Source organism: Stenella coeruleoalba (assembly GCF_951394435.1).
Source record: "Stenella coeruleoalba genome assembly, chromosome: 1".
In the NCBI taxonomy this organism is placed as follows: Eukaryota; Metazoa; Chordata; class Mammalia; order Artiodactyla; family Delphinidae; genus Stenella; species Stenella coeruleoalba.
In genome coordinates, this window is record NC_137169.1 from 148,003,550 (window position 1) to 148,025,925 (window position 22,376).

The 22,376-nt window shown below is 34.9% G+C and overlaps 1 protein-coding gene across 3 annotated transcripts in view; it reads left to right on the forward strand.

Moving 5' to 3' along the window:
- Positions 1-22,376, forward strand: part of AHCTF1 (AT-hook containing transcription factor 1) — an 81,077-nt gene that overhangs the window by 33,665 nt on the left and 25,036 nt on the right. For all 3 annotated transcript variants that reach the window (XM_079912291.1, XM_079912292.1, XM_079912290.1), the window contains exons 13-23: positions 5,677-5,767; positions 6,842-6,931; positions 9,265-9,405; positions 10,075-10,179; positions 11,042-11,135; positions 12,583-12,706; positions 12,842-12,898; positions 13,719-13,865; positions 14,433-14,620; positions 22,008-22,152; positions 22,233-22,364. In XM_079912291.1, the coding sequence (XP_079768417.1) occupies positions 5,677-5,767; positions 6,842-6,931; positions 9,265-9,405; positions 10,075-10,179; positions 11,042-11,135; positions 12,583-12,706; positions 12,842-12,898; positions 13,719-13,865; positions 14,433-14,620; positions 22,008-22,152; positions 22,233-22,364 (1,314 nt within the window). The remainder of the gene's footprint in view (positions 1-5,676; positions 5,768-6,841; positions 6,932-9,264; positions 9,406-10,074; positions 10,180-11,041; positions 11,136-12,582; positions 12,707-12,841; positions 12,899-13,718; positions 13,866-14,432; positions 14,621-22,007; positions 22,153-22,232; positions 22,365-22,376) is intronic.

A 22,376-nucleotide genomic window follows, 5' to 3' on the forward strand; every position in this document is an offset into this window, starting at 1 on the left:
TCCAACTGTTTGTCTCATTTGCCTCTGATTTTATTTTCTGGGAGATTTCTTCATCTTCCTTTCTTTCTTATAGATTTTAAAAATTTAGCCCCAATTTAAAATTTCTGTGAGCTCTTACTCTTTGATCATCCTTTTTTCATAGTATTCTGTTCTATTTTATGGATGAAATATCTTCTCCTAGCTATGTATGTTTCAGGTTTTATTTAGTTCCATGAATTATCTCTATTTTCTCTGGAGTTATTTTTATTATTGTAGTCTTTCTGATCTGGTGGCTATCCTTAAATGTTTGGTGGTTCTTAGTTATCTTTTCATATGTTAAGTGAGTCAGTAACAGATTATAAACTGTCTTTTGTGTGTTTTGTGTGGATAGAGTTCATCCAGAGGTATCTTTTACTTTAGGAAGATAGATTGGATATGCACCATTTTAGTTGAGAAACGCAGATTTTTTTTCTGGGACTATTCAGTGTCTCCAGAGATCTGTCAGGCTGGCTCCACAGTTCTTTGCTGCAGGGTAACAGAAGGGTGGGGACTGTCTGTTCTAGATACTAAGTTTGAACCTGTTGCCTGTATTCAGTCCCATGTTTGATCACTCTTTCACCCACTTTCCTCTGTACCTGGATTCTCCAAGAACTTAACCTGATAGGATTCTGAGAGCCAAACTGGCTCTATTCTCATCTATAGTTCCCCTCTGTGGGGACTCTAGGACGTGGTTTCCTTCACACTGCTAAGTCAGTCACCTTTCCTCTGCTTAGTACTGCTTTTCAAAAATTTTGTTGAGCTGTCTTATCCCATGATGCCTTCCCTTCTCTTTTCTTTGTCCTTGTTGATTTATACCTTTTTTGACTCTTTACCATCGTTTTAGTGAGACCCAGTGATGATGTAGGGGTAGGAAATAAAGGCTGTGGTGTGATGTTCCATTTTTAGAAACAAATAACAAGGATTTTTTTTTTTTTTAAGAGAAGCGTGTTTGGAGACTGGAGCACTTTACGAGAAAGCCTCATTCTTCCATCAGCTGGATCACGTCCAAAATATTTCATCTGAATTTCTTGGCCAACTTCTAATCCTAAAGCAATGGGATGTTTAATCTTCCGTTGATCATGTTGTGTGTTATGAAGCAGTGCTGCAGTCATATTTGGATATAGTTTAACCATTACTCAGTGTCTCTGATTTCAGTTATTGTGGCGGTGTACACTGCTCCCGTTTCTAACTGCTGCTCTTGATCATCTTCGCAGATTTCGGGAATGAAGTCTCTTGCTTCATGCATAGCACTGGATGTTGGTACAAATACAGAAAATGTTTCTTCATCCACCTGACTAATAGTTACTCCTATTTCAGCCTGAAGTTATTTTTAATTGATATCCACCTGGTCCAACAAATTTTGCTCACTTTAGTAATGGAACCTGAACAGTTTCTACAACAGGTCCACTTTCTTTTCTAGATGCTCGAGGTTTTGAAATAGTTTTGTTCATAATCTTCTTTTGTTCATTGCGAGTAGCATGATCTTTTTAGCCCATCTGTTTGGTGCATGTTCTAGCAGAATTGTTAATATGTTGTGTAGAAGAAATCTCTTCTGTCTGATGGTCCCTGGATAATCTGTGGGCTGTGCATTTGCATTTAAGCTAGCGGGCTTCCATTCCCCTCCCCTCCAAGAAAACAAAATTGAAAACACAAGATTCAAAATGGCTTTATGCAGCTCTGAATTAGATTTATTAAAAGACCTCAGGTAAATTTTGCCCTGGTGGCCCTGCTCATAGGGCCCTTTGGTCAGGAAATGAAACTGACTATCCTTCCCTGCCAAAGGCTCCAAATTAGTATTGTGTGGGAACTGTTTATCATCCTTAAGGAGTCGGGCACTTTAAGTGCTCTGTTTAATTTTTTTACTTTAGGGAATTAATACTGATTCCTCCCCACCCCCGCTGCCATTATACATTATCAAGTTTAGTTAAAGCAATGATATCTAAGTTTTAAAAAGAAAAATGAAACTAGAAAAAAATTACCTGTAACTCAACCATGTTAATGAAACAGCATTTAATGTTTTCTGTGATTATTTTGAATCTGTTAATCCAACCCTTGTTGTTTTTTCCACTTATATAGATAATACATGAATAATTTGAATTGAGAAAATTGACTAAAGTATATGGAAGTATGCAAATATTGGCATTTTGTTGACTTTTTCCATGTATCTTCTTTAAAACTTTATTCCTAGAATAGACCAAATTGAGCTGAATTGGTTAGTGATGCGTACACAGAGGTAAAACAAAAAGAAAAGCAACACTCTTGCACTGCTGGTGGGAATGTGAATTGGTTCAGCCACTATGGAGAACAGTATGGAGGTTCCTTAAAAAACTACAAATAGAACTACCATATACCCAGCAATCCCACTACTGGGCATATACCCTGAGAAAACCAAAATTCAAAAAGAGTCATGTACCAAAATGTTCATTGCAGCTCTATTTACAATAGCCCAGAGATGGAAACAACCGCCCATCATCGGATGAATGGATAAAGAAGATGTGGCACATATATACAATGGAATATTACTCAGCCATAAAAAGAAACGAAATTGAGCTATTTGTAATGAGGTGGATAGACCTAGAGTCTGTCATACAAAGTGAAGTAAGTCAGAGAGAAAAAGACAAATACCGTATGCTAACACATATATATGGAATTTAAGAAAAAAAAATGTCATGAAGAACCTAGGGGTAAGACAGGAATAAAGATGCAGACCTACTGGAGAATGGACTTGAGGATATGGGGAGGGGGAAGGGTGAGCTGTGACAGGGCGAGAGAGAGTCATGGACATATACACACTAACAAACGTAAGGTAGATAGCTAATGGGAAGCAGCCGCATGGCACAGGGATATTGGCTCCGTGCTTTGTGACAGCCTGGAGGGGTGGAATAGGGAGGGTGGGAGGGAGACAGACGCAAGAGGGAAGACATATGGGAACATAGGTATATGTATAACTGATTCACTTTGTTGTAAAGCAGAAACTAACACACCATTGTAAAGCAATTATACCCCAATAAAGATGTTAAAAAAAAAAAAAAAAAGATTCCTAGGGTTTCCCTGGTGGCTCAGTGGTTAAGAATCCGCCTGCCAATGCAGGGCACACGGGTTTGAGCCCTGGTCTGGGAAGATCCCACATGCCACTGGGCAACTAAGCCTGTGTGCCACAACTACTGAGGCTGCGCTCTAGAGCCCGAGTGCCACAACTGCTGAAGCCCACCCGCCTAGAGCCCATGCTCTGCAACAGGAGAAGCCACCGTGATGAGAGGCCCATGCACCGCAATGAAGAGTAGCCCCCGCTCGCCGCAACTAGAGAATGCCCACGCACAGCAATGAAGACCCAGTGCAGCCAAAAAAAAAAAAAAGAAGTGATTGCTACAAAAGGCTGGGGAGTGGTTACCAGGGGGGATGGCAGGAGTGAGTGGGATTTGCTTTTGATCAGGTAGGAGGAGACAGGGCTTCTGGGAAGTATTCTCAATCTAGACTTGGGCCATAGTTTGATCAGTATCCACTTGGTAATTATTTGTTAGTTGTATGTATGGTATATGGACTTTTTGATATGTATACTTTCCTGTATCTCTTTATCCCTCCATATACGTGAAAAGGATGATATATATGTAATTTCATATATTGTTGTCAGGATTTGTTCTTCTGTTGATTACGTATTTGTAGGTTTTACCTTTTTTCTTATTGGGTTGTCTTTATAGAAATTCTTTATTAAAATATGTAGGTATTTATCCTGTTGTAAATCTTACACATATTTCCCCCATCATTTGCTCTTCACTGTTTTATGGTATCTCTTACCACATTCAAAATAATATTTTTAGAGTCAAATGCATTTTATAGCTCTGGCTTAAAAAAATTTTCCTAACACCTAAATGTTTCTTTAACATTTAAGGCTATAATTCATTTTTGTGTGTCATATAAGGTAAAGGTACATTTTTCTTTTTGCCAGATGATTAGTCCAGCTGTGCTATATCATTTGTGAAACAGGACCCATAATATCCTTTTATCATGCTACTGAAATACCACCTTTATCTGATATTATATGTCCATATCTACTGGGTTCTATTTCCAGGTTTTTATCTTGTTTCATAAATCTGGTTACCTATTTCTATACCATTTTAATATACTCCTTTGATATTTGGTAATGCAGTCTCTTTTTAATCTATAATTTTTGAAAGTTCATAGGCAGTTCTTTTTTATTAATTATAAGATGGTTTTATCCAGTGCTTCTGTTGGAAATCTTTTGGGAATTTTATTATTATCACATGTTAATTTGGGGGCGAATTGGCATTTTTATAATCATCTAGGTATAAATGGTATATCTTTCCAATTATTTAGGGTTTGTTTTACATCTATCAGTAAGAGTTTATGATTATTTTCTAGTGGGTTTCTTTCTATTTTTATCCCTAAGTGTTTTGTAGTATTTTTATGAGTAGACCATTTTCCCTATGTTCATTTCTAGATGGAGTTGATTTTTGTATATTCATTTGGTATCCACTTAACTAAATTAGAATATCTTAGATTTTCAAGGTATGCAACCATCAGCAAATATAGGCTTTCCGCGCGCCCCCCCCCCATTTTTGTTTATTACTTTATTTTCTCATGGCATTTGGTAGAACCTCTACAAACCATAGAAAAATAATTGTACTAGCAGACATCCTTGTTTTGTCCCTGATTTTAATGTAAATTGTTCTGATGAATCTCCATTTAGAATCATGCTATTTTTAGTTTTGGAGAATTTTTATCATATTGTAGCTCCCTCTTCCTGTTTAACTTATCTATTTATTCATATGATTCCTTTTTTAAAAAGTCTTTGCTGCTGTAGTGAATGAAATTCATAGATTCTTAAACGAGATGTATAATGCTTTTTTAAAAAATAGTGTTGTTGAGATTTAATTCATATACCATTCAGTTCAGTGGTTTTTAGTATATTTATGGAGTTGTACAACTATCACAACATTAAATTTTAGAGCATTTTTATCACCTTCCCCCAAACCCCATACCCATTAGCAGTCAATTCCTTTTCCTCCCTTCTCTCTCCTAGCCTTTGGTAACTATTAATCTACTCTCCATCTATAGATTTACTTGTACTAGACATTTCATACAAATGGAATCAAATAATATATGGCCTTTTGTGACTGACTTCTTTGACTTGGCACAGTGTTTTTCAAGGTTCATTCATGTTGGAGCATGTATCAGTACTTCATCCCATTTTCTGACTGTGTAATATTCCACTGTACGATATACTACATTTTATTTATCCGTTCTTCAGTTGAAGGGCATTTTGGTTATTCTCATTTTTGGCTATTATGAATAATGCTGCTTCATGTACACTTTTTGTGTGGACATGTGTTTTTATATCTCTTGCGTGTGTACCTAGGTGTGGAATTGCTGGGTCATTTGGTAACTCTCTGTTTAAGATTTTGAGGAACTACCAGACCAAACTGGCTGTCCCATTTTACATTCGCACCAGCAGTGTATGAGGATTTTCTGCACCATCACCAATGCTTCTTACCTTGTGTATAGCCATCCTAGTGAATCATAATGATTTTTAATCCTTTTAAAATTTGTGTTCTGAACTAGAATTTGCTGCCTCTGTCTCTGATCACATATCCTTTCTTTTCTTTCTTTCTTTCTTTTTTTTTTTAACACATCATTTAGGAAGAACAGTTAGAAGCTATATTGTCAGCAGCAATCCAGACAAGTTCTCTGGGACTTTTGACTGGATGTATCAAAAGGTGGATAACAGAAGGTAAGATTATGATTTTTAACAATTAAAAACTACTTTTGTATTTTTAAAACTATCAATTCACTGTTTTGCGGAGGGTTAAGTTAAACTTTATTTTGAGATAATTGTAGGTTCATGTGCAGTTGTAAGACATTTACAGTGTACCTTTACCCCCATGAACGATAAGATCTGGCAAGTCTCTAATATTATATCACACCCAGGACCTCTCTTGTTGCCCTTTCATAGCCATGCCTACTACCCCCGGCCGCCACCCCATTCCTAATGCCTGGCACCCATTCATTTATTGTCTATTTCTGTAATTCTGTCATTTCAAAAATGTTCATAAATGGAATCCTACAGTACCTAATCTTTTAGGATTGGCTCTTTTTCACTCAAAAGTTTTCTGGGGATTCATTCAAGTTGTGTGTATTACTCTCTTTATAAACACACACTTCACACACACACATTGTTTTTGTTCTGACCATTTGAGAATAAGTTGAAGGCATCATGCTTCTTTACTGAAATACTTAGATATATTCCTTCTAAGAACAAGAATATTCACTTAAAAAAACACTTTTTAGTTATAAAAATCAAGAAAACTAATATTGATGCATGCTGATGTCTAATCTGTAGACCTTATTGGAATCTCACTAATTGTCCTAATGTCCTTTGTAACATTTTTAGGGAGGGGGAATTCAGAATCCAATCCAGAATGTATTTTGTATTTAGTTTTCAGGTCTTTTTAAATCTCTCTTAATCTTGTATAATTCTTAAGCCATTGTCTTTGAAGAAAGTTACATTTTTAAAGAATATGGGCAGTATTATTTTGTAGCCTGCCTATCAGTTTGTGTTTGTTGATCTTTCCTCATGATTAGATTCACATTTTACAGTTTTACAGCAGTGTTAAGTAAATTGATGTGCTCCCTGAAGTGATACCCTGAAGGTACATGTTACCAGTTTGTCTCCATTAATGTTGATGTTAAGGGCGCTCACTTGGTTAGGGTGGTTTCTGTCAGGTTTCTCCACTGAAAAGTTTCTAATTTTTTTTTTGTAATTAATAATCATTCTCTATTTTTCCCTTGCATATTTACAAATAAGAACAACCAAATTCTGCTGCTAATTTGCGCTTTGTTCTTGAATGGACATGGAATAAAGCGGTTCTCACAAAAGAGGAATTTGACAGACTATGTAAGTAGTATATTAAAAAACTAATCTTGGGTTATGTTTTGAGTATATAGCAATAATAATTTTTAATCATTTTGAAGTTGCAAACTCTTTAAAGAAGTCCCAGAAGGAAACTTCTTTCTTTTTACATTAACGTGACAGGGTTTTTCAACAGATAGTTTATTTTTTTTTGTTTATTTTTTAAATGAGCATGTGTTAGCTTTAATAAAACAATAAAAATATCCCACATTGAAAAATGTCAACTTCATATTACTTATTCATGTAATCCTTTGCAATCATCATGGATAATTTGAGATGGACTCTTCTTAAATTCAGCAGATCATTTAAATTGGCAGCATGTTAGGTATGTCCACAATAGGAAGTTTCAGAATTATAGCTTAATTATCTTTTGATCTTAGACATTTATTTATAAAATATGTTAATGATGGAGTAAAGAGAATATGCCAGTTAACTTCTGAGCTTTATTCATTTTCCATTTAAAATATTTATGAAGCTAAATAGCAGGGCAAAAACTCAATCACCTGTCTTCTACTAACAGATGTCATTAGTCATTATCTAGTCTTGTTTATTAGTGAATTGTACACTTTGAGTTTTCTTGTATTCTGTGAATATTAGCCCATTATGCCCAACTAGTGCAAAAATAATGTTAAAGGTAAATATATGATTGCCCTGTACATGAAAGTAAAATTTAAGTTTATTTAGAAGTATATATGTATTTATTAGTATTATTATGTCATGATGAATGAACAAATTGGACTTATTTAAAAAGTTATTCTTAGTAGAGGATTTTTAAACCAACAAAATTTGATAGGAGTACATGGAGTTCTGTATAGTATTTTTAGGGTGTACTTAAATGAAATTGTAAACATGAAATAAGTAATTTTAAATATTTCAGTAATCATTGTACATTTGAAGTGTGGAACACCTGATAATTCAGAATCAGGGTGAAAAAAATATTTTTTTGAGAGGAAAATGTTTTCAGGGCTGATTACATAAGTTATGTAAAAAAAAATTCAACTTGGGAATTCCCTGGTGGTCCAGTGGTTAGGACTCAGTGCTTTCACTGTGGGGGCCTGAGTTTGATCCCTGGTCAGGGAACTAAGATCCCCCAAGCCATGTGGCTTGGCCAAAAAAAAATATTCGACTCAGTTCATAAATTGTATGCTTTTATTATGCTTTGAGCATAATGTGGTGTTTCAGGGTTGAACTTGGTAGCTCAGCCATTATTATTACTGCTTTGAGCTTTATTACTGTTATTATTTTTTTTTAACTAAGAATAATTAAAATACAAAGTATAATAGTTTTTTAAATGTATTGGAAGTAAAGCAAATGATTTGAGGAAGTATTCAGAATTAAGGTATTTGTTTTCTGGTCGAATCACACATAATTATTAAAGTAATTAAATCTTATCTAAAACAATGTAACCAATAGCTGCTAAAATAGCTTCTCCCAAAAGTGCATTTGTAAACTCAACCTTGAGTTTGAAATGAGAGGACAACCGAGTCTACGGTGCATTCATTGTAGAAAGCATGCAATTATATTGTAATAGGTCTCTATCTGAGTCTTAATTTCATTGTCTCACTTTTGAAGACTGGCTCTGAAAGAAAGAGTTCTTATCAAATAATAATCACAAAACAACATAATACGTAAAAGGTCTGATATAAAAGATTTATTTGAAGGAGAAGCATTTAATGAATATAACTGATTTCTAGTAAATCTGAAGTTGAATCTATATCACTTTCCTCTGTGCTCACCTATTGCTTACCTCATTCTACATTTTTATTTTATTATTATTTTTAATTATTATTATTTTTTGGCTGCAGTGGGTCTTCGTCGTTGCGCACGGACCTTCTCTAGTTGTGGCGAGTGGGGGCTACTCTTTGTTGCAGTGCGCGGGCTTCTCGTTGCAGTGGCTTCTCTTGTGGAGCACGGGCTCTAGGCGTGTGGGCTTCAGTAGTTGTGGCTTGCGGGCTTCAGTAGTTGTGGCTTGCGGGCTTTACAGCGCAGGCTCAGTTGTGGCACACGGGCTTAGTTGCTCCGTGGCATGTGGGATCTTCCCGGACCAGGGCTCGAACCCTGTCCCGTGCATTGGCAGGCGGATTCTTAACCACTGCGCCACCAGGGAAGTCTCATTCTACATTTTTAAAAAATAAAAATTTGTATTTGTATCTGCCTTTCTAGATTCCTTGAGGGTATTTGTCATTTGAAGCTTGTCTTTGTAGATCTCATATAGAATAATTCTCTGGTTAATAGGAATTTGATATGTTTTGCATTTGTGACTTTAGTTAATTCAGATGTACTGTGTCAAAACTAATCTTACATTTTATCCTTGAAAGGTGCGCCATTATTTGATGGTTCGTGTCGTTTCATCGATCCACAAACTATACAGTCTCTCCAGCAGTGCCATTTACTTCTTAGCAACCTTAATATAGTCTTAAGCTGTTTTGCAGCTGAGGCCCAAGAGATCACCGAGAGAGGTGTGCTATTTGTCTTATATAAATGAGTGTTTCATTGACTTTTACTTCTTGACTTCAAGAAAGAATACATTTCCTATGTATTAGATGGATTACTGGGCAAACAGGCCATCATTTCTCAAATGCTGGGATTTTTTTTTTTTTTTTTTTTAATGAAAAGCTACAGAATGTTATTAGATGTGCCATGAGCTGATGATTAAATAAGGTTGGGAAATTTGGGGATTAAGGATTGTTAAGATAGTGTACTAATGGTAGAATTTCAGATTTTTTAATTATATGTAAGTTTTTATTCATAGAGTTGGTCATTGTAATTTTTCTCCTCTGTTTTGCCATTTAAACAAAATAGCTAGTTTCGTCTAAAGGCCTGGTTTGAACAACCTGTATGATGATACTGTACTAGTTTGTTTTAATGTAAAAATCTGACTACTGAAATTAGATAAATGGAAGTATAGCTAATATAGAAGCATACGTACCTAAAGTGTCTATTTTAGTCAATGAGTTAGTTTAGCATTTTGGAGATTATTTGTTCAAGCTAAGTTTGTTTAAAAATACATACATATTGCTTAAAATCACCAAGTAATTAATTACTTTTTTTGAAAACTATTGAGTGCCTTGATTTTTCATTTGTGGTTGATAAATTGAAAGCTAACAACAGATTTTAACTCTTTGCAGGTCTTATGGATTTAAGCAATAAGTATATGGTTACCCAGCTCATCTGTCAATATGCACAAGTGGTTCTTTGGTTCTCTCATTCTGGGCTTTTACCAGAGGGCTTAGGTAAAATATTTACCTAATCTATAAATATTAACATTGGAACATTCTTAAATCTTTATAATTTTGTTGTTCTGTTGTAGGATTCCTTTCTTATACCACCTCACTTATGTTTTCTTGTATTCTTCTTTTCTTACATTCTTCCCTACTTTGTACCTTCAGTGCTTCATCCCATGCCTGATACACATGTGTTCCATACATGTTTATTGGGTTAAAAGGAAAGAATATTTGCTGAAACATGGCTTCTGAAGATGGGTTCAATGATATCACTGGCTATAATTTAGATCCATAGAACTATGAATTTTATAATCTAATTTGTCCATCTTTTTCTCTTAAGTGTTCTTTTAATATGGTTATTAACCAGTATTATTAGCCATCAGTTAAATACTCTCTTTATCTAATAACTCATCTAATACCAAGAATTAGAGAATTTGACTTACTATATTTGTTTAGAACAAAAGTATCCAACTTCTCGCATTTCCAGGATACACAGACTTAGAAGTGCTTCTGCCATTGTGCATACTTACTGTTGATCTTATTCTTTCATAATTCTCTTAGAGTTTTACTTGAACTTGCTTGCTTTTAAATTATCATTTGTGCCTAAGGGAGTAAAATCATTTTCTAGAATAGCTTTTCCATGGTTTTAAGCCAGCTTCCTTTTGTTACAAGACTTTTATGGGAGACTCAGTTTTCTCATTTGTGCATCTATTAATAAAGGTGTGCAGTGTTCTTTTATTACTTTAAGAAGCCTGCAAATTGAACAACATTACAAAATTACAGTAAAATATCATTGTATGTAACTTTAAGTATTTGGGGGATATTTTGGAAATATTACTAGCTTTTCTTCTAACTCTTAAAAAACATCTAGATGATGCTGTGCAGTTGTCAAGGTTATGCTACAACTACCCTGTAATTCAGAACTACTACACCAGTCGTCGACAGAAGTGTGAGCGTTCATCAAGGTATAGTACATCCAGAACCTTCAAAAACTATTTTGGAAGTTACTTGTGTAAGAAGTTAAAGCTTTCTCAGAACAGAATTCATCATGTTATAAAACGATTAAATGGGTGGAATTCTCAGTAAAGTATATGAATTTGTCACCAGCATTACTATTTTAGTTGTAATGTTTGCCTTGACCTAATGGTTACACCTTTATTTTAGAACTTGAGAATAACTATTTATTATTTCCTAAATAAAACTATTTACCACATGATTGATTTATTGGAGGAGATTCTATAATTTAAGCATGTATTTTTCCTGAGAATTCTTACACAGAAAAAGACTAGAAGCAACTATTTATTAAAGCATAAAATATATATCATGTTAGTTATTTTACATTATTTTTCCATTACCATTTGCATTTCAGCACTTCAACCACTTTTTTCTTTATTTCCTTTATTTCTCTTTTCTTTAAATACATACTCCCCCCTTCCCTTTAAATACATATGTAGTTGGTTCCTTTGAAATAAATATATAGAAGTAATAGAAGAAAAAAGAGGAGTGTTTAGAGCCTTGGGTCTACCTTGGGATTATAAATAGCCTTCTTCTACAGGTTCGAATGACAGAATTGTAGAGCAGCTTAGAACCTTTAGAGCAGTGATTCACAAACCTTGGTTCTGGGTTTGTTGTGTCAGACTCACTTGGAAATCTGTATAAGGCTGCGCATGGCAAGTTGGGAGATCCAGTACTTCAGAGTAACTGATCTATGATAGTGAGCATTGGCTTGGGAGATTTATTAGGCATGTTGAAAATTTCTAGATCTGTTATTTCCAAAGTGTATGTCCTTGAGCAGGTTGGCTAAGCTTTCTAATCGTATTTGTCACATAAATTATAAAGTTAATATAAAGATGAAATAAAATATTATATGCAAGGTACCTCTTACAGTGCCTTACTCCTAAGAAAATTTCATTCAATAATTAGTAACTGCTCCTGCTGTTATTAATCTTAGATGAGGAAACAGACAAGGTCCATATCTGCTTACCCCTTTGTAGTTGCTCAGTAATATATATTATCAGGGAATTAATGAGGTTAAAAGACTAGTCCAAGTGATGAAACTGAAAATATTGACATTGAACTACAGTATTATTTTCTTTATACTGAGCTGCCATGCTCTTTGGTAGTCTCAAGATGGTAAAAAGTAAGCCTCAGGCATTTTGCTGGCTAGACCACATTCTTCCCTGGAATCTGACCTTCACTGACTGACTTGCTGATGACCAAACTTGAAGCTTCTTCAGGGTTTATCTGACTAACTTTCCTTGATGTCTGGATTTCTCATGATGGGATCCTGTCCTTGAATCTCTTCTGCCTTTGATAGTTGAGATCATTACTTTTAAGAGTTTGGTGCTTTTTGTTTTGATAATAATAATTTAACACTAATGCTAAATATCCTTAATGTTGTCCTTATTGCAGAGGGAAGTGGAACCCTGATTGCTTGATGATTGATGGAATGGTTTCTCAGTTAGGAGATCGAGTAGAGAAGTTGTGGAAACGGGATGAAGGAGGCACAGGAAAATATCCTCCTACTAGTCTACATGTAGGTTTGCAATAACATGATAACATTTTTTAGTCTCCAAAGTTGGGCGGGATTTTTCATACCTGGCACGGGCTTGGGAAAGCAAGGAGCATAGATGGACGAATATATACAATGCACTAAATTTTTTTTTAATAGGCATTACTTGACATATACCTACTAGACAACGTTACCGAAGCAAGCAAGCATTCTGTTGTATCCTTTAAAATTTTATCAAATAATTCATGTATTACCAAAATCATTCAGTGTCAGACTAGTGGGAACCTTATGCATCTCATCCAATCTCAATTTCACATTTGGATTTGTCTTAAAGGAAAGATTCTTAATCCAGGACCTGTTGGTTGGGTTCAGATGGTCTATGGTTAACCTTGAATCTATGCAAAATTTTGTTTTAAGTTTATTTTCCTAGGGATAGGGTTCATGGCTTTTATCAGACTCTCAAATGTGTCCAAGACACTCCCAAAGAAAGTTAAGGACATCTGCTCTAAAACATTGCTAGCAAGTGGTCATTCTCTGAGGTTAATTCATGTGCTGAATATGAATGCATTATAAGTTAGCTTAAATTACTTAGGCATTGTGTTTGAGCCTTGTGGTCTCTTAAATAAGATATTTGTACTTAATGTCAGTTTCTTAGTCAAAATGTGTAGTTTTATTAATAATTTATAACATAAGTGATGTGTTTGCTTAAAGGCTGCCAGGTTTTGCTGGATAACTGGAATTTCGTGTATAGCTTTCTTAAATTTGCCAAGCTACTAACTTCATGAAGAAAGTATGCTTTAGATCATCTCCTTTGTGGTGGTACTTGCTATTGAGAATGAATAAAGTCGGTTGTGCGATTGGCTGTACCCGTGTTTAATAAAACTATACTTCTGTAGCTGGACATCCATAATGGCTTTCTGAACACCTAAAGAAGTGTCTTAAGCCTTTTTTCTGATATCTTCTGTTGCTACCTATTGCAAATATATACGTAGGAGTTTTTCTTTTTGTTTATTGTCCTTAATCCTCTTTTTTAAAGACTATTTATTTGCTACTTGATATTATGTATTCCTTTCCAAACAAAACGGATACTTCCATTGAATCATTTCCCACTGCCTTTGCCATTTCTTGGGGCCAGGTTAAACTTATTCAAGGGTTTTGGCTGATAGATCATAATGACTATGAGGTAAGTCTGTAGTTCACTTATAATGTAAGCTTTTGTAAATTATTAGAATTTTAGAAAAAATACATAACTGGATTTAAATTTGATATTAAAGATATGACACCTACTTCCAGAGGTAATTTAAGGATTCAGTTTAATCAGTACCTTCACCAAGCACCGTCTTAGTGCAGTACAAAGATAAAATAGTTTAGAACCCCAGATTCCTTACTGTCTAAGGAAGGAAGTAAACAAATAAATAATTACTAATAGTGCAAATATAGTGATTGGTATGTTAGAGATATGGTTGGTGTATTGGGTGAACTAGAGAAGGCAGAATTTGGCATTGATGTATGAAACTGGTGATGGAAAGATTCTATATACTAGCTTAAAAAGGTCTCAAAAGTATGAGGCTTTTGATAAGGGTTTTATCTAAAATAAAATATATCAATATCATAGATTAAAGTAGATATTTTCAGATATATTTAAATTGGTTTTATCTTGGTTTATGTAGGTTTAGTATGTTGCCTTTTTTTTTTTTCTAAAAGCAAAGCATTATATTTGTATTTACCAATTTTTATGTCATTTTTGCAGAGTGGTTTGGATCTTCTGTTTCACCCAGCTACTGTAAAACCTGTGTCATGGCAACATTCAAAGATTATTGAAGCCTTCATGGGTCAGGGTGAGCACAGACAAGCCCTCAGATATATTCAAGCAATGAAGCCAACAGTGTCCAGTGGTAGTGATGTTATCCTTCACCTCACTGTTTTGCTCTTTAATAGGTAAGTACCTATTTTGAAAGTACAGTCAAACTCTTGTTCATGTGTTAATAAAGTGGAATTGATGAAATAGACAGTAGCAATGTATATTTTGATTTGGTTGCATTACACAGTATTCTTATGTTATTCATCTTTTCATCATTAAGAAAAATGTAAAGCACCTTTTATCTAAAATAAGATGAAGAAAAGAAGTACCTTGAGTAAAAGGGGAAATCAAACTGAGGTTTAAAAATTGTATTTGTTTCTACCTGGCAATATTGACAGTCTCCTGCGTGGACAGTTGAAGTTTGATTATGCTGAAAAACAGCCAGAAATATGTTGAGTTGATAAATTATGCTCTTTGAGGGTATATTCCAGTGATGGTACTCTGATATTTTTGTTAGTCTTGGTTGCTTGGGTGTTGCAATTCTTTGATTTTTCTTGTTGCATTATAGCAATACACTGTTGCTATAATAATTATACTTGTCATGTGTATAATAAATGACAAGTTAAATGGCATGATTGGAAATATAGTAATCTGGTTTTGGGGTTTTCTTAATACCTAGTTAATTGGGAAACTCGTTTGGGACTGAAATTTCTTAGATTGTAACTATTTTTTTCAACTTGTATTTTTTTTTCAATCTTACTTGGTTGGGTCATTTTTTATATTTTTAAAAATTGGTCACTTTACTCATCCCAAATTGTCATTTATGAACCATACAGCACTTCAGTGTCAGCACTCTGAAAGTTGTTTTCTTTGTTCTCTTTGGTTAAACAGGATGTATTTCTGAGGAGAGAGGGTTGAATCTTTCCGTTTCAGACAGATTTGCAGTTTAATAATAGACTCGTTAGACATATTGAAACTTACAGTGTCCTCAGAAGTAATGAACTAAGAAGTACTTGTTGAAATAATTTTGGTTAGCAAAAGTATTTGACTAAGCCGAATAAATTAAGAATGAATATAAGAACAAAAATTTAAAGAAGCTAAAGGAGATAAATGTTTAATAAATGGGTTAAGAGTTCTAGTACTTGGTAGGCAAGTAGCATGCACATTTTTTTCAGTTGCATGTAAGCTTCTCACTTTTAAGTGACTTTAAAGAGGTGGTACTTGCACACTAATGCTTTTACATCAGGAAAGCAGATGTTGGAACATTGAGGGAAAAAAACTTTGAAAGGTTGGTGGTTTTTCCTCTTTTTCATTCCGTTGTCCTTTGATTCATCCAGAGTATGTTTCTCTGTTTTGCTAGATTCTCATTTCCTCTCCCTTAGCCATAGCAAACATTATGTAATAATGTTTATAATAATACAAACTTTATATAGTGTAATTTCAAAACCTTATTTCTCAAGTACAATAAAGCCTCAGTTATCTAGTCCCCAGAACACTAGCATTATTAAGTGTCCTTTACAGTAAGTGCAGGAGTGAAAACAAAGGACCACTCAAAATGCCATTTGTGAGATAGCATGTTTTCAGATTCAGTAAATGTTTAAGATAATTACTGGTTCTATAACTGGAGAACGACTCGAATGTTAGAGAGGCAGAAGACAACTGTTAAGATAAGTAACAGTGGGGGTTTTTTTTGTTTGTTTTTGTTTTTAAGTTGAGGTATAGTTGACATACAATATTATATTAGTTTCAAGTGTACAACATAATGGTTTGAATTTGTATGTATTATAAAATGATCACCACAATAGGTCTAGTTAATATCTGTCACCATACATAGTTATAGAATTTTTTCTCTTGTGATGAGAACTTTAAAGATTTACTTTTAAATGTGCAACTTTTAAATATGCAATACAGTATTATTTACCGTGACTTATTTATTTTATAACTGGAAGTTTGTACCTTTTGACACTTCATCCATTTCACCCACTCCCCACCCCCCTCCTCTGGTAACCACAAATCTGATCTCTTTTTTCATGAGTTTTTGATAGATTCCACATTGAAGTGAGGTTATATGGTATTTGTCTTTCTCTGTCTGACTTAGCATAATACCCTCAAGATCCATCTGTGTTGTCCAAATGGCAAGATTTCATCCTTTTTTGTTGTTTTTATTGAAAGTAAGAAAAGAATGTAGGAAGAGGCTGCTTTAGTTTTTGAACTGATACTTGTGCAGAAAGGCAGCCATGTTTCATTGCTCAGGAGGTCATGCAGCTACATACATATTCTGCCCTCCACTTTTATTAGAAAGAAGTAAATGACAAGAAAACAAGCTGATTTTTAGGGACTTAATTCAAGAAAGCAAAGTTCTGAGGTATGTCCCATGTTTAGCACATAATCACCTAATTTCCCCAAATGCCTACATCTCTAGTCCAACAGAATGATTAACCACAGTGTGCTTGAAACATGGAAAAAAGCTAAGCTTGGGAAGTTTGAACTAAAAGTAAGTCAGGCTACACAGCGGTCTTGCTAACATCCATATGCCATGATTGCATAGCAATAGTTAAAATAGCTGAAAAAATTTTGATACTTCAACTATCAGAATACTAACCCTCTCCCCAAACTCACCACATGCTAGATAAGTGAGGTGTTGTTTGGTTTTCCAGCTATTGTTTGAATTTATATTAATGATGATATTATTTATTAATCTATATCTTTAAAAAAATAACAATACTGTAATAGCTGCTGATGGTAGCAAAGATGTTAAGAGCACAATCTTTGGACGCAAATAGATCTGAATTTATACCTGAATTCTGCTACATTCTAAAATATGATCAAAAGCAGTTAAGTTATCCTTTCCGAGCCCAGGTTTCCTCATGGGTTAATAATGACCAGCTTGCAACATTTCGAGGGTTAAATTTTGCAAGCACTATTATAGTTGCAGGTAGTAAGTCATTAGTAAATGGTGGTAGATTGAATTTTTTTAAAGTTAACCGTCACTGCCATCATTTATTTAACTTTCCAGGCTGACTCCTGACTCTAGCCTCTACCACTTCTTTTTTTTTTTTTTTTTTTTTTTTTTTTGCGGTACGCGGGCCTCTCACTGTTGTGGCCTCTCCCGTTGTGGAGCACAGGCTCCGGATGCGCAGGCTCAGCGGCCATGGCTCACGGGGCCAGCCGCTCCGTGGCACGTGGGATCTTTCCGGACTGGGGCACGAACCTGTGTCCCCTGCATTGGCAGGCGGACTCCCAACCACTGTGCCAACAGGGAAGCCCAGGGAAGTGCTTTTTAACTCAAGTTGTGCTTTTTAACTCAAGTTGGATGATTTTTCATTCTCAACCCTTTATCTTTACTAATATAAAAACATAAATCTGAATGTTCTGTCTATTGCTGTGGCATCATCCCACAATTTTAGTTATCTTTCTGTTCTAAGTATTTTTAAATTTTCATTATGATTTTTTTCTCTTCCTATCAGGTATTTAGAAGTTTCACTTTACAAATGTGGGTTTAAAAATTATCTTGTTCTTTTCTCTTAATTGCATCGTGACTACATAATGTGATCAATGTGGTACCCATCCTCTAAAATTTATTAAGACTTGTATTCACAAGTAGTCAATGTGTTGCTCATTTATTAGGTGAGATGTCAAGTGTATTTGTCTAAAAGATCAAGTTTGTTCATTGTGTGGTTTTAATCCTTGTATGTCCTTAATGATGAGTGTGTGTGTGTGTGTGTGTGTGTGTGTGTGTGTGTGGTCTGCTTAATTATTAAGAAAGGTTTGCGGGAGTTCCCTGATGGTTCACTGGTTAAGACTCTGCACTTCCACTTCAGCGGGGCGTGGGTTTGATCCCTGGTTGGGGAACTAAGATCCTGCACACCGTGCGATGCAGCAATGGATAGATAGATAGCAAGTTGCCTACTCTAATGAAGGATGTGTTCATTCCTCATAATACTGCTAACTTTTTGTATGTCGAATATTAGATACATAAGAGGTTTTTTAAACGACTTTAACCTTTTATTATTATAGAGTAACCTTCATCATGAGTAATTGTTATTGTAGCTATACCAATATTCTGTTATTTATGATATATCTTTTCCAAATATTTTAACTTTTACACTAATCACTGGAAACCAGTAGTTGCTTGTTTACCTCTCTGGAATTTGTTTTTTCATTGTGATCTCCATGACGCGTTTCAAAAGATTGTTTATATTCAATCTAGCATTTTTGGAGCTTGTCACAGGAGTGTTTTTCAGGCTCTCTTCTTTCAGGCTCTCTTCTTGCTGTATCGCCAAGAACCCCCATACATTTCTTATTGAAATAACTTTTACTATCAACATGCTAGTTTAGCCTTTCATCGGTTGAAGTGATTTTCTTACTGCTTTTCCTGGCATCATGCCTTTCTGCCATAGGAAGCAGGAGAGAGCGGGAATTTGAAACTTAACTTATTTTAAAATTTATGCACTTGTTGGCCCAAAATGGAGCATCAGTTTCTTGTAGTTGGAGGTAACTGTGTCTTCTCCTGCTAGGGGAGAAACTGGGAAAAAACATTATCATTTGTCTTTTGCTTTCAGGTATGCTCACTGTTACTAGATTAATATTTGATAAGTCATAAATAAATTAATCTTACTCCTACTAGTATGTCTGCTCAACTGGGGGTAGATATCGTACTTTAAAGTGGAAAACTTAAAATATATATCCATGAGCTGGGGGAAGAGGGGCAAGAATATGGCTCTTTCTGTTTCTGAATAGTAAGATAAATACATGCTTCTTTCTAAAGGTACAAAAGGATACACAGTGAATTCCCAGCCTCCTAAGCTTCCTCCCAGTACCCAAACAATGTTAATTTCTAGTGTATCCTTCCTAAACCGTTTTGGACCTACTAAGCAAATGTGTATATATGTCATTTTCACCCCCTCTCCCTTTTTAAAAAAATACAAACAGCATACTGTACATCATTCTGCAATATACTTTTAAAGCTAGTTTGGAATTCATTTCATAATAGTGCATAAAGAGTGGATGTACCGGTATTTTTTTAACTGGCTTCCCTTAGTGAACATTTAGGTGGTTTTACTGTTTTAAACACTGCTGTGTGTGAGTAACCACCCATTTTACACAAGTGCAAATTTATTTTGTAAGGTAAAATCTTGGAAGTGGAATTACTGGGTAAAAGGATATTTGCAACTGTAATTTTGATAATGGCATGTTGCCTTCCATGAATATCGTGCCAGTTTAACCCCCCTAATAATAATTAATCATATTAATATTACCATTGTCACCTGTCAGTTTTATCCATCTGGTAGGTGAAAATGGTAATATTAATATGATCTCACTATAATAATTGAACGCATCTTTTCATAAAGAGCTATTTTATGAAGTCAGAATGACCAGTACTTTTATGACTTTTGTGTCTTTTCCACTTCAATATTATTATTTAATTCTTTCACTGCTTCTATTACCATTCTATGTTTTTTGTTTTATCATTTAAATTTTTGATACATCTGAAATTTATTTTGGTGTAAGCATTTTGTAAGAAGATTCCAGAATACACAAAAAGTAGAATAGTGCAATGACTATTCCATACACCCATCCTAAATCGAATTCAACAGATACCAAGATTTTATTATACCCACTTCATCTATTTCTTTATATTAAAATTAATGGTGAGGTGTTCATTCATCCTCATTAGCTATTTTTCTTTCTACAAAAATGGTGTGCTCATTTTAACATTCCCAGATTTTTGATTTAGGAAAAAAATTAGTCCTCTTAGATACTCAGGTTATAACAACTACACTGTCATGCCTGTCCTGGTAGAAGAAGAAGTGGAAGGCAATTTCAGATGCAGATTTTTAGGGAATACACCACAAATGTTTTACTTATTTGGGTCGTTAGTTTTATAAGTTCTGTGGAATACGTTAAAATATTCTAATCCCCAAACAATAAAGTTAACAGGGCCCTGAACTGCCAGCAGTGGGATTTGCTTCCCCAGGAAACTTTGTGTCTAGTGGGAGTCTGGGACAGTGCTGCCAAAATTTCCTCAGATGCATTTTCATTATGAATACTAATTGCTGTAACTTTGTTCACACATTCTGTGTTTCTTACGAGGGTCAGTTATTTATTTATAAGTCCTTCTTTCAGTTTTTGTTTTTATTTCAATAAAAACTATAGCTAAAGCTTTTTAATTAAGATGCCTATTAAAATCAAAATTATTCACTTAAAATTAGGAATGATTTTTTTTTTTTAGAAAATTATTCCTATCTGCTTGCCATTTTTTATTCTACCCCCACTTCTGACTTGACAGTTATCAGCCCTTCCAAAAATTCTACCTGTCAGATTAATCATTGTTAATCTTAGTGTATATTTTTCAAGACATTTTGTTATCTAAATAAATACATAAACATTTATAGGCTTTGTTTATTGATTAATTTTTAGAAATTATAGTTATTCATGCTGGTTTTTTGTTTGTTTGTTTGTTTTTTGCGGTACGCGGGCCTCTCACTGTAGCAGCCTCTCCCGTTGCGGAGCACAGGCTCCAGATGTGCAGGCTCAGCGGCCATGGCTCACGGGCCCAGCCGCTCCGCGGCATGTGGGATCTTCCCGGACCGGGGCACAAACCCGTGTCCCCTGCATCGGCAGGCGGACTCTCAACCACTGCACCACCAGCGAAGCCCATTCATGCTGTTTTAAGCTTATTTCTACTTAACAATATATCATGAGAAACACTGCTTCATTTAACACTTTATTGCCTACAGAAGGATGTTTCAGCAGCCCCACATGTTATCTAAAACTGTCTAATTTGACCCAAGTTCTCCAGTCAGATCTTGCTGTAGATCAGCCAAAATCGTCTGTTACCAAGCTAAGTCCTTTATTTTCCCATCAATACAATATGCTGTTTCTGTCTGTAGGTCTTTGCTCATTTTCTTTTCCACTCTTCTCATGCTGAGTGTCACCTCCTTAAGGACCTCGCTTTAATCTTTCAGTACTGTGCAGACCACATTAGTTTTTTGTCTTCTTGAACTCTTGGGTACAGACGGTCCCTGACTTAAAATGGTTTGACTTGCAATTTTTCAACTTTAAAATGGTGCAAAGCAATATGCTTGTATGAAGTAGAAACCATACTTCAAATTTTGAATTTTGATCTTTTCCTGAGCTAATGATATGCGGTGTGATTCTCTCTAATGATGCTGAGCAGTGACAGCAAGCTGCAGCTCCCAGTCAGCCACGTGATCACGAGGGTAAATAATTCATATGCTTAAAACCATTCTCTACCCATAGAACAATTCTGTTTTTTACTTTCAGTGCAGTATTCAATAAATTACATGAAATATTCAACATTTTATTATAATATAAAGTCTTTAGAGATGCCTTATCTTCTGGTTGACAACTTCATTATGCAGTGATTAGTATTCTATAAAATTTTAAAGTACTTTTAAGTTACATATACAAAGTATCTTTGGGATTCTTCAGGTGGATTACTTGTTTTGAAGATTTTAAATAGCTTTTCTAAAACTAAACTTTGATAAATATTGATTTCAGGTGCATGGTTGAAGCCTGGAGTTTACTGCGACAGCATTCTAATAGGTTGGATATAGAGGAGTTGCTCAAGCACACATATGAAGTCTGTCAGGAAATGGGCTTAATGGAGGATTTACTGAAGCTGCCATTCACAGACACTGAACAGGTAATGACTTATCAGTATAAACTTATATCCAGAAACTCAGGATAAGTTAGTGGCTTACAAATCTATTTTGTTCTTTCTAGGAGTGTTTGGTGAGATTTTTACAGTCCAGTGCCAGTGTTCAGAATCATGAATTCCTTTTAGTTCACCATTTGCAGCGTGCCAATTATATTCCTGCCTTGAAGCTGAACCAAACTCTGAAGATAAAGCTTATGGTACAGTTAAAC